This window comes from Ornithorhynchus anatinus, chromosome 14 (assembly GCF_004115215.2).
Source record: "Ornithorhynchus anatinus isolate Pmale09 chromosome 14, mOrnAna1.pri.v4, whole genome shotgun sequence".
Taxonomy (NCBI): domain Eukaryota; kingdom Metazoa; phylum Chordata; class Mammalia; order Monotremata; family Ornithorhynchidae; genus Ornithorhynchus; species Ornithorhynchus anatinus.
Window position 1 is genome coordinate 51,955,022 of NC_041741.1, and position 15,284 is coordinate 51,970,305.

Consider the following 15,284-nt stretch of genomic DNA (forward strand, 5'->3'; position numbering starts at 1 on the left):
GCTGCGGGCCCGAGGTAGGACGTGGGCCAGGGGTCGGCGGAGAGATAGGCGAAATCGAGGCACAGTGAGACCTCACTGTGCTATGTGACCTCAGTCCAGTCCCTGACCCTCTCTGGGCCTTAGTATCCTCAGGTGAAATAACTGGAGGGGAAAACCTCTTTAGGAAACTACAAAGTATGTTTATTCAGACCTCTGTCCCCTCCCTCCAGGAATTCTTCTCCCCACCTCCCCCCGCACTCCCGCTTTACCCGCCCCCCCCCAACTCCCGCCCCGGAAGGCGCCCCCAGATCCTGAAAGTGGAGCCGTTCCTGGGAGGCCCTAGCTCCCTGTCCGGCTGGGCCTGCCATCCTTGCCCAGGCTGAGCCGGTGCTTGGCGAAGAGGCAGTACAGCACACGCAATGTGGTATTCGTGTCCCCGCTCACCACGCCTGCAGACACGCGGGGAGTTGCCATCAATCCCCTGACTCCCCGCCCCAGGGGGTCCCCCAGTCTGCCGCCCCCATCAGGAACCCTCCAGCCTCCCCCTCTCCACAGAGGGCCCCTCCCCGAGACCTCCTGCTATCCCAGGATGCGAGCAAGGCCCTAGAGGACAGCCAGGCTGGGAAGGGTTTTGTGGGGGGGTATAGACGGGGCTTGACCCCCAACGAAATCACCCAAAGGAATCCGAGCAGAGCCCAGGGACCTGGGCCCCTGCTGACGGGTGACCATCATCCCCCAGTTGACATAATAATAATGTTGGTATTTGTTAAGCGCTTACTATGTGCCGAGCACTGTTCTAAGCGCTGGGGTAGACATAGGGGAATCAGGTTGTCCCACGTGGGGCTCACAGTCTTAATCCCCATTTTACAGATGAGGGAACTGCGGCACAGAGAAGTTAAGTGACTTGCCCACAGTCACACAGCCGACAAGTGGCAGAGCTGGGATTCGAACTCATGAGCCCTGACTCCAAAGCCCATGCTCTTTCCACTGAGCCACGATCTGGTTCCGGCCTAAACGCCGACTGACCTGTGGGCTGGATCGGGAAGTCCAGTAGGCCCAGCTCCTTCATCAGCTCCAGGGCCAGGGTCACATTATGCATCTGCCGGCACAGGGACCCGTCAGGACCACCACTGACCCGCCACACCCCACCCTGCACCCCAGAAGGGCCTGTGAGGACACTGACTCCCCTCTGCACCCCCACAGGAGCCATAAATTCACTGACTTCCCCACCCGAACCCCCGGAGTGACCCGTGAAGACCCAGATGCACCACTCTGGAGAGGAGCAGTGAGGTCAGGGCATCGCTGTCAGCCCGGTACAAGCTCCAGTTTATGACACCAGCCCGGCCGAGCTGAACATAGGATGAAGGGGTACTTTCCTATCTCCTTCCTCCCCCAAGGAAACCCCTGGGAGGCTTCTGGAGGATGTCCCAGCCCCCAGTGTCCACTGCTGAACCTCCTGCTGGGGCCGGGCCCTGGGACCACAGACCCCCGAGCACCCATTCTAGCACCCTGCAAACACAGGGCTTCTCCGGGACTGGCACAGAGTTAGGGATGGAGTCTGTGCTTCATAAGTGCTACCGTTATCATCATCTGTTGCTGAATTATACTTTCCAAGAGCTTAGTACAGTGCTCTGCACAAAGTAAGCGCTCAATAAATACAATCGAATGAATGAATGAATGAGAAGGATGGCCACCCCGTATCTCGGTGACTCAGGGTCTAATAATAATAATAATAATGATGATGATGATGGTATTTGTTAAGCGCTTACTCCGTGTCAAGCACTGTCCTAAACGCTGGGGTAGCTACAGGCTAATCAGGTTGGACACAGTCCCTGTCCCACATGGGGCTCCCAGTTTTCAACCTCATTTGACAGAGGAGGGAACTGAGGCACAGAGAAATGAAGTGACTCGCCCAAAATAAAGTGAAGTGACTCAGACATGTGAAGGAGCTGGGATTAGAAGCCAGGTCCTTCTGATGCCCAGGCCCGTGCGCTATCCACTAGGCCGTGCTGCTTCTCTCTTGGTCTGTGCTGGGTCACGGGACCCAGGAGGGGGTCAGAGAATCCCACTATTGACTGGCTGACGGCTGGTTGATCCCTTCTCCCTTTACTGCAGAGTTCAGATGAGCCTACCATTTCTTCGGAGTTTCTGGGCTTGAGGAAAAAGTCCTTCAGGTTCAGAAAAAAGCCTTCCAGTTGTCCGATCAACAAGAGCAGGATAACACCATCTGCAAACTGCAAAATGACCGGCTGAGAGAGCCATGACAGGAGCAGGGGACGGGGCGGGGCGGGGATGGGTTTTGGGGGAACGGTGGACTCTGCCTTCATTTGGGCAGGGAAAGACACAGACTCAAGACTCTCCACACCATTCAAAAAAAGGCACGAGGCTTCTGGGGAAGCAGAGGCGAGCATCAGTTATAAAAGGATTTTCCTCCTGAAAGCGGCCGGGGACATCACATCGATAACCCCGTCCGTCCGTCCACCCGCCCGTCTGTCCATCTTGGGAACTCATTCCAGTTCTTCTGGCCAAGGCCAAGAGACTCCTGCCGCAGCCCCGCCCCGCCAACTGCCTGCAAATCATCCTTCCACCCGCTTCAGCCCCACCGAACGGGAGATTGGATTTTCAAGGGAAATTCTCAACCCATTAGTCTGGCCTATTTAGAGATCTCTTTTGTTTGATAGCTCTATAATCCGGTCTCCAGCAATGTTGCAATAACTCTGTCAGAAACCACTAAGCAACACTACCAGCTCTAGACTCGCAGAGGGAAAGGAATGTGTCTGGAATACTGTCACCATTAAACAGCATGGCCTACTGGATAGAGCACAGGTCCGAGAGTCAGAGAACCTGGGTTCTAATTCCAGCTCCGCCACTTGTCTGCTGTATGACCTTGTTGGGCAAATCACTTTGCTTCTCTGCAGCTCAATTACCTCATCTGTAAAATGGAGATTGAGACTGTGAGCCCAATGTGAGACATGGACTGTGTCCAACCTGATTACCTTGTATCTACCCCAGTGCTTAGAATAGTGCTTGGCACATAGTAAGCCCTTAATAAATGCCCTAATCATTTTCATTATTATTATTACTCACTGAAGAGCTTAGTACAGGGCTCTGCATACAGTAAATGCTCAATAAATACAATTGGCTACCAGTTCAAGGGAGGATGATTAATGGGTTGGCAAGGGAAAGGGAGAGAGAAGGCTCTCTCTACTAACTCTATTGTCCTCTTCCAAGTGCTCAGTTACAGTGCTCTGCACACAGTAGACTGTAATCTCCTCAAAGGCAGAGACTGTATCTGCTATCTCTAGTGTCCTCTCCCAAGTGCTCAGTTTAGTGCTCTTCACACATAAAGTGGAAACTCCTGAAGGGCAGGGATCATGTCTACTTTATTGGACTCTCTCAGGACTCAGTCCACTGCTCTGCACACAGAAGGCTGGAATCTCCTGGAGAGCAAGGATCTTATCCACTAACTCTATTGTCCTCTCCCAAGTGCTCAGTACAGTGCTCTGCACACAGTAGACTGCAAGCTCCTGGAGAGCAACAATCGTGTGTCCTAATTCTATTGTCCCCTCCCAAGCACTCACCTCAGTGCTCTGCACACAGTAGACCAGAAGATACTTGAAGGCAGGGATCTACTGATGGAGATGGTGGTGACAATGTGTAGACAGAAAGAGAAAAGCAGATGGGCAGATGAAAGGCTTCCTCTCTTATGTTTCTTGCAAATGGCAGCCCACATACGAGAGTATTCAGAAAGTCTTTGGATCTATTATCAGATGGGAAAACCCACCAACTGCATCGTTGATGTGACCTTTTAGGGGGCGGAAAGGAGAGAGGGAGAGAGGCAGGTGGAGAGAAAGAGAAAGTGGCGGGGAAAGGGATGAAAGCTAGAGTCATAGGCAGCAAATACAGGAGGCAAAGGATTACGGAATTTTCCTTCCATTTTTTATTGCTGGTCAGGTACATGATTAAAACTCCCCCTTCGTGCCTGACGCTCAAAATACAAATGAACGATTAGACTCAAGCTCTAAAACTGGCTAGGCTCAATCAGATGGAACTGCACTGATTCAAACACATGCCTGCTGCTTCTCCGTAATCTTCTGGCATCACTAAAACAAATCCCAGACCCTTGTTATCTTGGGCTACCTTGGCTAATGGCCAAGGGATTTGGCGGAGGTGTGGAGGAAATGCTAGCCAGACACTATGACCCAAGAAGCTATGCTTCTCTCTCTCTCTCTCTCTCTCTGGTATTCGTTAATTGCTTACTACATGTCAAACACTTTTCTAACTGCTGGGGTAGATACAAGTGAATTAGATTGGTCACTGTCCTTGTCCCGCATGGGACTCACAGTCTAAGTAGGAGGGAGAACAGAAGACCAAGGCAGAGAGAAGTTAAATAACTTGCCCAAAGTCATGCAGCAAGCATTTGGCAGAGCTGGGAATAGTACACTGGTCCTCTGACCAGGCCTGTGCTTTTTCCACTAGGCCATGCTACTTCTCTACCCATAAAATCTCTCCAATTGCTACTGCCCTCTGGTTTCTTCCAAAATGAAGCCCGGGTTGTGATGGGAGTGAAGATCATGAGGGGAGGAAGCAATTGGTGTCAGCCCGGAGGGACCAGCTCTCCGGAACCAGAGCGGGCCAGGCCAGGCCAAGCCAGGCCAGGAGATCCTGACCCCTTGACCTGCTGGACACGCCTACCTGGGTTTCCAGATCGCTGACCGACAGCCCCAGGTTCTGCATTTTTTGGTTGATGAACTGAACGATCGCCTGCGGGGACAAGACAGGAGCCGTGAGCCTCAAATCCCCATTTTCTCCTCCCGCTGAATTCCCAGGATTGCGTCCCCTACCTCTCTGACATTGTGCACTTCGTCAGGGGCCCGTTTGAGCATCGCTTCCAAGTCGGTAATGCCTGCGAAGGCAAGGACCCTAAGTTGGCTGCCCTCGGGAGTCTACCGGTCCTGCTCCCCTCCTGTTGCCCAGCATGAGGCCCTCTCCACAAAATCAATTGTACCTGCAGCAGCCCAGATCAACCCCCACAACCGTCCCCTGCTCGGAAGGCAGCATGAACAGGGGTGGACAGTGGGGCAGAGGGGGGCGACCTGGCAGTTCTGCTCTCCATCAGAACTGGACCAGCCCCCTCAGGTCATTAAGAGAAGGAGCTCCTCTAAGGGCCATGACCTCTGACCTCCCTACTTCTGGTCCTCTCCCAAGGGCTCAATCTGATGCTCTGCACACAGTCGGCGACCCGCGACCAACACCGACGGACAGATCGATTGAATGATTGCTCATGGTTTAGTGGATAGAGCCCAGGCCTGGGAGTCAGAAGGACATGGGTTTTAACCCTGGCTCTGCCACATGTCTGCTGTTTGACCGTGAGTAAGTCACTCTGTTTCTTTGGGCCTCAGTTCCCTTATCTGTAAAATGGGGATTAAGAATGTGAGCCCCATGTAAGACAGGGACTGTGTCCAACCTGAACAGCTTGTATCTACCCTAGCACTCAGAACAGTGCTTGGCACATAGAAAGTGCTTAACAAGTACCATAAATATTATAATCGTTATTGTTGCAGGAGGCAGCCCCAGGAGAGACCCTGCTGCATATTGCTGGGGCGGGGGTCGTCAGGGCTCATTCATTCTTTCAATCCAGCCCCCTGCCTCTGGGCCTGGAAACCCCTCCCCCCGGCTGTGACGGGAAAGTCTCGCCCCGTCTGGCAAGCCCTCGCCCATTCTCCGAGGAGCCGGTTCAGCACTGCTATGGATGATGGATGGATGGAACATGGGGCAGATTGGCTGGCCCTCTCCCATCACAGGACATGGGCGACCAGGTCCATGGGGAAATGCTCCCATCTAAGAACAGGAACTTACTCGACGCCTTCCCCGCATCCGCTCTGAAAGACATAAGTGGAAAGAAAAAGGCAAAAGTGGAAGTGGAAGGCCCAGATAGCAAGACCCTTCCTACCGAGAAGCTCTGGCAGCAGTGGCCCAGGCCAGATCATCTGGACAAGTAGGGGGCCCCAGCCATCCACCTCACGCTACCGTGGAAGGTGCCCATTGTTTTGTTTGTTTTAAGATAACTGTTAAGCAGTTACTATGTGTCAAACACTGTTCTAAGAGCTGGGATATAAACAAGTTAATCAGGTTGGACACAGTCCCTGTCCCACCTGGGGTTCACAGTCTAAGAAGGAGGGAAAACAGGAGAACTAAGGCACAGAGAAGCAAAGTGACTTGTCCAAGGTCACACAGAAAGCAATTGGCAGAGCTAGGATTAGAACTCAGGACCTCCGACTCCCAGTCCGTTCTCTTTCCACTCGGCCATGCTGCTTCTCATCAGTGGAACTGACCACCCAGAGGGCTTGCCCCGTCCAAGGGCCAGCTGGACTCCAAGCCTCTTCACTAGCTGCCAGGGACACGGCGGGGGTAGGGGGCACAATCCTGCGAGGTATGCCTTGGAGGGGACTCCAGGTACTGGATTCTAATCCTGACCCCGCCCCCAGCTGTGCCCCCGTCCGCTGGGCAACCTGGGCCAAATCAATTTCTGGGGCCTCGGTTTCCTTCTCTGTACAATGGGGCTAAGATCCTCCCTCTACCTCCCTCCTAGATGGAGATCCAGGCAATGGGCAGGGCTCCTGTCTGTGTGTTCTCATGCTTTGTTTGTTTTATGGAATTTGTTAAGTGTTTACTATGTGTCAAACGCTGTTCTAAGAACTAGGGTAGGTACAGGTTAATTAGATGGGACACAGTCTCTGTCCTACATGGGGGCTCCCAGCCAAGAGCAGGACCCCAGGTGAAAATCCAGAGGGTTTGCAGAGCTCGGAGCACCTGCCAAGCTTGGGATTTTACGAGAGGACAAAGGATGGCAAGGGCCTCAGTTTCCTCAACTGTAAAATGGCAATTCAATCCTACTTCCTCATACTTAGGCTGTGAGCCCCATGTGGGGCAGGAATTGTGTCCGACTTGATAAATTTATATCTACCCAAACACGTAGAACAGTGCTCGATGCATAGTAAGCGTTTAATGAATACCATTAAAAAAAAGGACCTGGGAAAAGTCCAGTCATCACATCAATTAATCAGTTAATGGTGTTTAGTAAGCACTTATTGTGTGCCGAGTGCTATACTAAGAGCTTGAGAGAGTATGATATAACACAGTTGGTAGACACAAGGAGATGACAGTCTAGTGGGGGAGACAGATATTAAAAATAAATAATGGATATGCACATAAGTGCTTTGGGGGTGGGATGAAAAACAAAGTGCTTAAGGGAAATAGATCCAAGTATAGAGTTGACTGCAGAAGGGAGTGGGAGAGCAGGAAATGAGGACTTAGTTGGGGAAGGCCTCTTGGAAGAGATGGGCTTTCAATAAGGCTTTGAAGGTGGGGGGAGTAACTGTCTGTCGGATATGAAGGGGGAGGGAGTTCCAGGACAGAGGCAGAATGTGGGGGAGATGTTGGAGGTGAGATAAAAGAGATGGAGGAGCCAGTCAGTCAGTCGTTATTCAGTCACTTGTATTTACTGAGCACTTAATGTACAATGAGCACTGTACTAAGTGCTTGGGAGAGTACAGTTTAACAATAAACACATTCCCTGCCCACAACGAGCTTACAGTCTAGAGAGGGAGACAATCATTAATACAAATAGTCTTTACTGAGAGCTTACTGGGTGCAGAGCACTGTGCTAAGTGCTACATCTTCCGACCCCACGATCCTTCGCTTACCTCCACCCTGTGTGCCTCCAAGCCCCTCACCCTCCCGCTCCCCCCCAGCCTGCTCCTGCTCCCCCCGGCACCCCACGCGCGAAGGCTGGGGTGACTGGTTTGTCCTGCCAGCTGAGCACTCTCCCCCCGCCTCCGCCTCCGCGCCGCACCTGCAGGCCGTGATCTGCTCCACCACCTTCTCCGACTTCAGCCCGCTCCGTGTTCTCTGCCGCCCACCGGAGAGATGGAAGAGAGACGGGAGGGGCTGGGGTCGGCCGGACATACTGACGGTGCCCCGAGCGGGCGGGGGGCGGGAGGGGTGGATTCGGGATCCCGGAGGATGGGGATGGGTGGGGGGAGGGACTCGGGGCCCCGGGGGAGAAGGGAGATGGGAAGGGGAGGAGGACCCCCGGAGGTCGAAGGGGAGGAGGGGCACGGTTACCTCGACAAGAACAACCTCCACTTGGACTCCGGACGGGAGGGCCAGTTGCGGGCAGAAGTGGCAGGCCAGGGCCACCAAGAGGTGCAGTGTGGCTAGGAGGTCCTTGCCGAAGATGTCTAATGGGGACAGTTGGATGGAGGCTTCAGGGGCGGATTGTGGCAGGGGCAGATCACGGTGGGGGAGGGCCATCTCCCAGCCTGAGACTCTCCATTAAGGAGCTCCTGTCCCCTGACCCCCACCCAGACTCAACACTCCCCAACTCCATTGTCACTGAGCACTGCACCTCCTCCAAGACGTCTTCCCCGAATGTCTCCCCTCTAACAGAGCGTAAGCAAGTTTGCTCATCTGAGCACCTACTCCTGTCTCGACTTTAAGCCAGTTTAGGGGTTTATGGATTTGTCTTCCGCGCCCTGATCCCCAGCAGAAAGGTCGGCAAACCCCCGGGATCGTCTCTCTCCTTGCTCCACTGGACCTGGAGACCCTCGAGGGCAAGAGCTGGGTCCCTTACACCTGTTGTACTCTCCCAGGCCTTCGACATAGCTCTCTGCACACGGCAGGCGTCCAGAACAATTCTGTCCACAGCAGATGCTGAGTAGAACACCCTGCACACCGCATGAACTGATGCTGGAAGGAGGGCATCTGTGAAAGGGGACCGGGAGTAGCTCCAGGTCCACTAACTGATCAGTTTTGTTGCCTTGGGTTAATCCATTAACCGACTCTCGTCTCCTCGCTTCTTTTCTGCTTCTCTCTCCCTGAGACCCCATCTCCCTCTATTTTCTCAACTCTGGGCTCCTCCCTCTGAAACAGAGGGGCGTCTCTGCCTCTGATTCCTCGTCCGGCAAAGTTCAGGGAGGATTGGCCCGGGGACCTCTGTGGCTTTGGCTAATGTGAACGTGGGCAGGAGTCCCGGCTGGGGAACAGCTCGGTGCGCCCCTTGCTGGATATGCGTCCCCTTGGCTGGTTGTACGCCCCCTGGTTGGCTGTGCACCTCCCTCCTGGATGTGAATAATAATAATAATTATAGTATCCGTTAAGCGCTTACTATGTGCCAAGCACTATTCTAAGCGCTAGGGTAGATACAAGGTAATCAGTTTGTCTTACGTGGGGCTCACAGTCTTAATCCCCATTTTAAAGATGAGGTAACTTCATGAGGCGCAGAGAAGTTAAGTGGCTTACTCAAGGTCACAGTGCAGACAAATGATGATGATATTTGTTAAACGCTTACTATGTGCAAAGCACTGTTCTAAGCGCTGGGGGGAAATACAAGGTAATCGGGTTGCCCCACCTAGGGCTCACAGTTTTAATCCCCATTTTACAGATGAGGTAACTGAGGCACAGAGAAGTGAAGTGACTTTACCCAAAGTCACACAGCTGGCAAGCGGCGGAGCCGGTTCTTTCCACTGAGCCACGATGGCGGAGTCGGAATTAGAACTCACGTCCCCGGATTCCCAAGCCCGGGGTCCTTCCACGGATTGTCTCTATCTGTTGCCGAATTGTACATGCCAAGCGCTTAGTACAGTGTTCTGCACATAGTAAGCGCTCAATAAATACTATTGAATGAATGAATGAATGAATGAAAGTGAAGCCCCTGCTGGTGTGTGCGCCCCCTGCTGGCTACGCGCCCCTTACTGGCTGTGCGCCCTCCCCTGCTGGTTTCAAGGACCCTGCACTACTTGCTGAACGCCCACTGTTGGCTGGACGCCCCCCGCTGACCGCGCCCCCGAGCCCCTGGCACCTTCCACACTCCACTTGCTGGCCTTCTCCACCTCTGGCAGGAACCGGCTCACGGCATCCAGGACCGTGGCCAGTTTCCGCCTCTGGTTGTCCGCCGTCAACGCGATCTCCTCCACTTCCAACTTAATCCCTCCCAGTCGCTCTGGGGGAGAGAGGAGAGAAGTGGCCACAGCCGCCCCCCGGGCGTGACCCAAAATCACGTTTCTGGGGGCGGTGGGTGAGTGGCTGGAGAAAAGGGAGCAGGAGTCATGACCCCGTAGAACTCTGCCAGCCCCGGGAAAATCAGATTGAATCCCTCCCCAGGGTTGCACTGTGAGGCCCAGAGAGACTAAGTGACTTGTCCAAGGTCACACTGCGGGCCAAGGACAGAGCTGAGACAAGAACTCGGGCCTCCAGACTTCCAAGCTCTCTGCCCCAGGCTGTGCTTCTCCGTGGACACCCTACAGGGGACCCGCGGCAAGTGTGGGTGCCGGGGTAACCGCTTCCCGATCGGCCTGCAAGATGCGGGGGCCCCTGAGTCTGGGGCCCAGTGGCCAGGGTAACCACTTCCTGGCCGGCCTGCATAGGAGCTGGGGACCTGGTTCCCGGGGTCCAAGGTAGCTTCTTTCTGGCCGGCTTCTAGGGGAGCAGGGTCTCCCCTAAAAAGAGAAGAGATGAGAAGAGAAGGGGAAGGAGAAGGGGAAGAAGGGGAAGGGGAGAGAAGGGGAAGGGAGGGGAGGGAAGGGAAGGGAGAAGGGAAGGGAAGGGAGAAGGGAAGGGAAGGGAAGAAGAAGGGAAGGGAGAAGGGAAGAGAAGAACAGGGGCCAGGGTCTTACGCAGGAGATGGTGCAGCACAAGCCCGTCGAACAGGTCCTCCTCCAGGCTGCGGACAACAATATGCTCAGGGCGCAGGGCCGTGTTGATCCAGTCCACCAAGACCTGCGTGGACACGGAGCGGGGCTGGTTCAAATGTCCGGCCCAGGGGTGCTGCCCTCCCCTGCACACCCCCTCTACCCGCCCCCTTCCATTCCTCCTCCCCTCCACGTTCTGGGACAGGGAGCCCACAAAAGACTGGAGAGCAGCTGGTCCAAGATCCCCTAGTGGGAGGAGTCAGCGGGGTTGGGGGAGGTCAACGGAGGTCAGCGGAAGTCAGGGTTACCAGTAGGAGTTGGGGAAGATCAGCAGAGATCAGCAGGAATCAGGGAATTAGCAAGGACTGGGGCAGATCAAAGAAGAGCAGTGGGCATCAGAGGGAGGGGGTCAACAGAAGCCAGGGGAGGTGTGTGAAGATCAGTATGGGTTAGGGAGGTCGAGGGGATCAGCAGGGGTCAGCAGGGACTAGGGGAGGTCAGTGGAGATCTTGGAGGGTCAGCAGGAGGCGGGGGGGATCAGCGGAGATTGGAAGAGACCAGGGGGTCAAGGGGATCAGCAGAGGTTGGGGGAGTCAGTGGGGTTCAGCAGGGGCTGGAGGAGGTCAGCAGGCATCAGTGAGGGTTAACAGGTTAGAGGAGGTCAACGGAGATCGGCAGGGTTTGGGGAGTCAAGGAGATCAGTGGGGATGAGCAGGGGCCGGGAAGGTCAACAGTAATTAGCAGAGTTGAGTGGAAGTCAGTGGAGATGAGTGGGGTTTGGGGTCAGAGGGCGTTAGGGGGTCAGGGAGGTCATCAGGGTCAGGGAAGGTCAACAGGGGTCAGTGGGGGTCGGGGCATCATAGGGGGGTCTGGCAAAGGGAAAAGCCATTACTTTCTGGAGTTCCTCCAGTTTGGGGTCCTTCTGAGAGTTGGGCTGAAGATATTTCCTCTTTTCTCCTGCCAACAGAGCAGAGCTTCGTCCATCCCCCCACCCACCCACCAGCCTGTCCAGCCACCCTCGGGTGAGCTTAGACTCAGCTCTCCTCTTCTCTTCTCCCACTCCCTTCTGTGTCACCCTGACTTGCTCCTTCATTCATCCTCCCCCCCAAATCCCACAGCACATATGCATATATCTGCAATTTATTTATGTACATTAATGTCTGTCTCCCCCTCTAGACTCCGAGTTCATTGTGGGCAGGGAATGTGTCTGTTGTTATATTGCACTCTCCCAAGCGCTTGGTACAGTGCTCTGCACAAACTAAGTGCTCAATAAATACAATTGAATGAATGAATGAGCTGCCACTCTGTCTTCCAGCCGGGGCAGGGCAGGGGCGGGGGCCATTGGCAGGAAAGGTGTGCAGTGCAGAAGGGCAGCGTCCGAACCCACTCTGGACTGGGTTCAGGCCTTAGTCCAGGCCTCGCAGGCTTTCTGGCCTGTGATGAGCTTTGACCGTGGGATGTGTCGGTGGTTCCCTCTGTAACTTTCACCATTTGTAACTTCCCCTTCAGCCTTCCCGAGAACCACCCCACCCCCAGCCGGCCCAGATGGTGACTGCTGTCTGAGCCCTCTCCATCACATGTCTGCTGTGTGACCTTAGGCAAGTCACTTTACTGCTCCATGCCTCAGTTACCTCATCTGTAAAATGGGAATAAGAGTGTGAGCCCCATGTGGGACAGGGACTGTCTCCAATCTGATTAGCCTGTATCTACCCCAGTGCTTAGAAAAGTGCTTGGCATATAGTAAGTGCTTAACAAGTACCATAATTATTATTATTCAGTTCCCCTCCTCTGTAAAATGTGGATAAGATCTGGACTCCCCCTCCCAAAAAGACAGTGAGCCTCGTGTGGAACCGGGGCCATGTCTAATAGGATATCTTATGTCTTCTCCAGTGCTTAGTGCGGTGCTTGGCACAGAGCACATGCTGGGCCCATGTCCAGCATCGTGGACTTTAGGAAAACACTCGCTGGCCCAAACCACCTGGGCTTGTGTCCACTGACCCCCACCCTCAGCCTAAGGCTCGGCCCCTTTGCCCCAGACTGTGGGTCCAGCCCAGCTGTTCCCTGCCCCCACCGGTCCCAGCCAGACCCCCTCCCCCAACCCGATGCCCCTGGCCCAGAAGACTCCTACCTTGGCTAAGCTCCCCCTCGGCGGGGGCAATGGGCTGGCTGCCCGCGTACAGAGGGTTGATGTCCATGCCAGGAACTGGGGCCGGGAATCAGTCCTGGGAATCGAGACTGGGAAGCACTCGCCAGGGATCGATGCCCGGAAAGCCCCTAGCACATCCACTCGACGCGGAAAAAGCTTCCAAGCAATGAGAACGGCAGTCAGAGCGAGTGGCCCCTGGGACCCATAAACTTGGCTTTTCCCACCCTTGACACCACCTTGTCCTCACATCACTCCCTTGGGGTTAGCACCATTTTACAGAGGACGTGAGCTCCCAGTACAGCTCTCTGCACATAGTAGGCACCTCGTAGAGTGCTCTGTACACAAAAGGCATCCAGTACAGTGCTCTACATAGAATAGGCACCTGGTACAACGCTCTGCACACGATAGGTGCCCCAGTAAAGTGCTCTAAACAGTAGGCACCCAACACAGCGCTTTGCACACAGTAGGCCCCTAGTACAGTGCTCTACAAAGTAGGTGCCCAGCACAGCACTCTGCAGCCAGTAGGCATCTGGTATAGCGCTCTCCACTCAGGAGGCCCCCAGCACAGCCTAGCACTGTTTCAGGCAAGGCGGTAAGCCCAAGTTCCCTCAGACCTAGGAACAAAACTTGTTTACAGGAAGTTCCGCAGTGTGAGATCAGACTTGCCTCCAGTGACTCGGCCTGGGCCATCCAATACCCCTGGCTCTCCCCCAGTGACCCAGCAAAGACCATCCATCACCCTTGACTCCCCCCACCTCCATCTCCGACTCTCCCAGTGACCCAATGCCGACACTTGTCCTTGGATCCAGGTCCTGTGGACCTGCCAGTGCTCTCGGTTGTCCGGCTTCCTGTGGGAATGGATCCCCTGTGCTCAGCCCATGCTCACCCTGCTCTGGGGGAGATGTGCTTCCCTATTTGTCTAGGCCTGCTGGTCTCTGGCTCCCGTGGGGGCCCCAGGCCCTGATATGTCTGTGTGTGGTGGGGGCAGAAGGATTTGGGGAACAGCCATGCTGGGTTGGCCTTGCTCTCGTCCTGACCCTGTAACAACCAAGTTGCCCGCTCCCAAGCTGGGCACTCACCTGCCCGAGGAAAGCAGTCGGCCACCCTGCCGGCAGGACGCAGCGGGCAGCACAGACCGGAAGAGGGCCGCTCCGGGGCTGCCTCCTTCCAGCCGGCGCCAGCCCCGGGACCTGCAGCCACAGGCTTGTGGCGGCAACGACAACGGCTCAGTTCCCCTCCCACTTCCTGTGGCCCCTCCACCTTCTGTGTTCAAGCACAGGCTGAGCATCACCAGGGGAGGTTCTGGGGATGGAAACAGGCATCCCCGCCCAGCCCAGCCCAGCCCAGGGCGGCCAACTGTCCAGAGACCTGGCTTTGAGACCCAACTCTGCCCTAGGCCGGCCGGGGGACCTCAGGAAAGTCAATCCACCTCTTTGGGCCTCAGCTTCCACTTCTATACAGTGCTCTTCACAAGAGCCATCCAGTCCAGCATCTTCACACAGTAGGAGTCCAGTTCAGCATTCTGCACACAGTAAGTGCTTAGTAGAGCACCGTGCAGAACAGGCTGCCAGTACAGTGTCTGTAGACAAAGTTCTCTGTGGGCAGGGAATGTGACTGCTAACTCTACTGCACTGTACTCTCCCAAAGGCTTAGTACAGTGGTCTGCACATAATAAGCACTCAATAAATACCATTAATTGATTGATTACAGTGCTCTGCACACAGTACTCACCCAGTAGGGTGCTCTGTACCCAGCAGGTGCTCAGCACAGCACCCAGGAGATCCCAGGCCAATGTCCCTGGGACTGGGGGAGGAGCAGTGTGCAGACTAGACCGGCCATCCCCCCCCACACCCCCCTGCCCCGGGAGAGGCCCTCCCTAGCAATGCTCAGGAGCTTGGGAGAGCCCTTGACCCCAAGAACACCCCCCATGCTGCCCTGAGTCCACACATCCGCTGCTCAGAAAATACCTCCCCCCCCAGCAAAAAATCTTCCCTATCAGAACATGAAGTGATGACCGATAGCCATGGGGCCACTTGGCCAGTTTGGGTGAGGGCTCTGGGGCATCCCTCACCCATAGGAATGTGTCTGGCCGCAGGCTGGGCCTCTAGGACCTCCCAAAGCCAGGAGGCAGGCAAACTGGCCGCTAAACCAGATTGCTAATCCAGATCGCCAACCCAGGCAGGCAGGCACAAAACAAGATGATCATTGTCACCTCTTGTGGAGGCAGGAAGTGCAACAAAGGCTAGGTTAGGCAATGTGGGAAAGCTTCCTGGAGGGGGTAGCCAGACGCTGTGGTTTGGTGATCTTTGCTATTTAAACCCCAGCTACCAACCGCACCTCCACCTTGGACATCTCTAGTCAGCGTGGCTCAGTAGAAAGAGCCCCGGCTTCGGAGTCAGAGGTCATGGGTTCGACTCCCGGCTCTGCCACTTGTCAGCTGTGTGACTGTGGGCAAGTCACTTCACTTC

The 15,284-nt window shown here is 55.0% G+C and overlaps 1 protein-coding gene across 1 annotated transcript; it reads right to left on the minus strand.

Annotated features, from left to right (window-relative positions):
• Window positions 1–262: 262 nt before the first annotated feature.
• On the minus strand, window positions 263–12,968 carry PARVG (parvin gamma). Its single transcript, XM_029078534.2, has 12 exons — window positions 12,799–12,968; window positions 11,563–11,627; window positions 10,656–10,758; window positions 9,842–9,982; window positions 8,107–8,222; window positions 7,835–7,890; window positions 5,839–5,861; window positions 4,824–4,885; window positions 4,675–4,743; window positions 2,112–2,213; window positions 1,006–1,078; window positions 263–428 (listed from the first exon to the last, which is right to left on the minus strand). Exons 1-12 carry the CDS (start codon window positions 12,863–12,865, stop codon window positions 319–321), a joined length of 987 nt encoding a protein of 328 aa, XP_028934367.1. The 5' UTR covers window positions 12,866–12,968; the 3' UTR covers window positions 263–318.
• Window positions 12,969–15,284: the final 2,316 nt, after the last annotated feature.

Excerpts from the sequence above, each read along its gene's own strand:
- PARVG (XM_029078534.2), bottom strand. The coding sequence starts at position 12,865 with ATGGACATCAACCCTCTGTACGCGGGCAGCCAGCCCATTGCCCCCGCC. Across the intron at positions 4,886-5,838 it reads GGATGCGGGGAAGGCGTCGA|GCATTACCGACTTGGAAGCG; the intron begins GTAAGTTCCTGT and ends TTGCCTTCGCAG. Across the intron at positions 4,744-4,823 it reads AAGTGCACAATGTCAGAGAG|GCGATCGTTCAGTTCATCAA; the intron begins GTAGGGGACGCA and ends TTGTCCCCGCAG.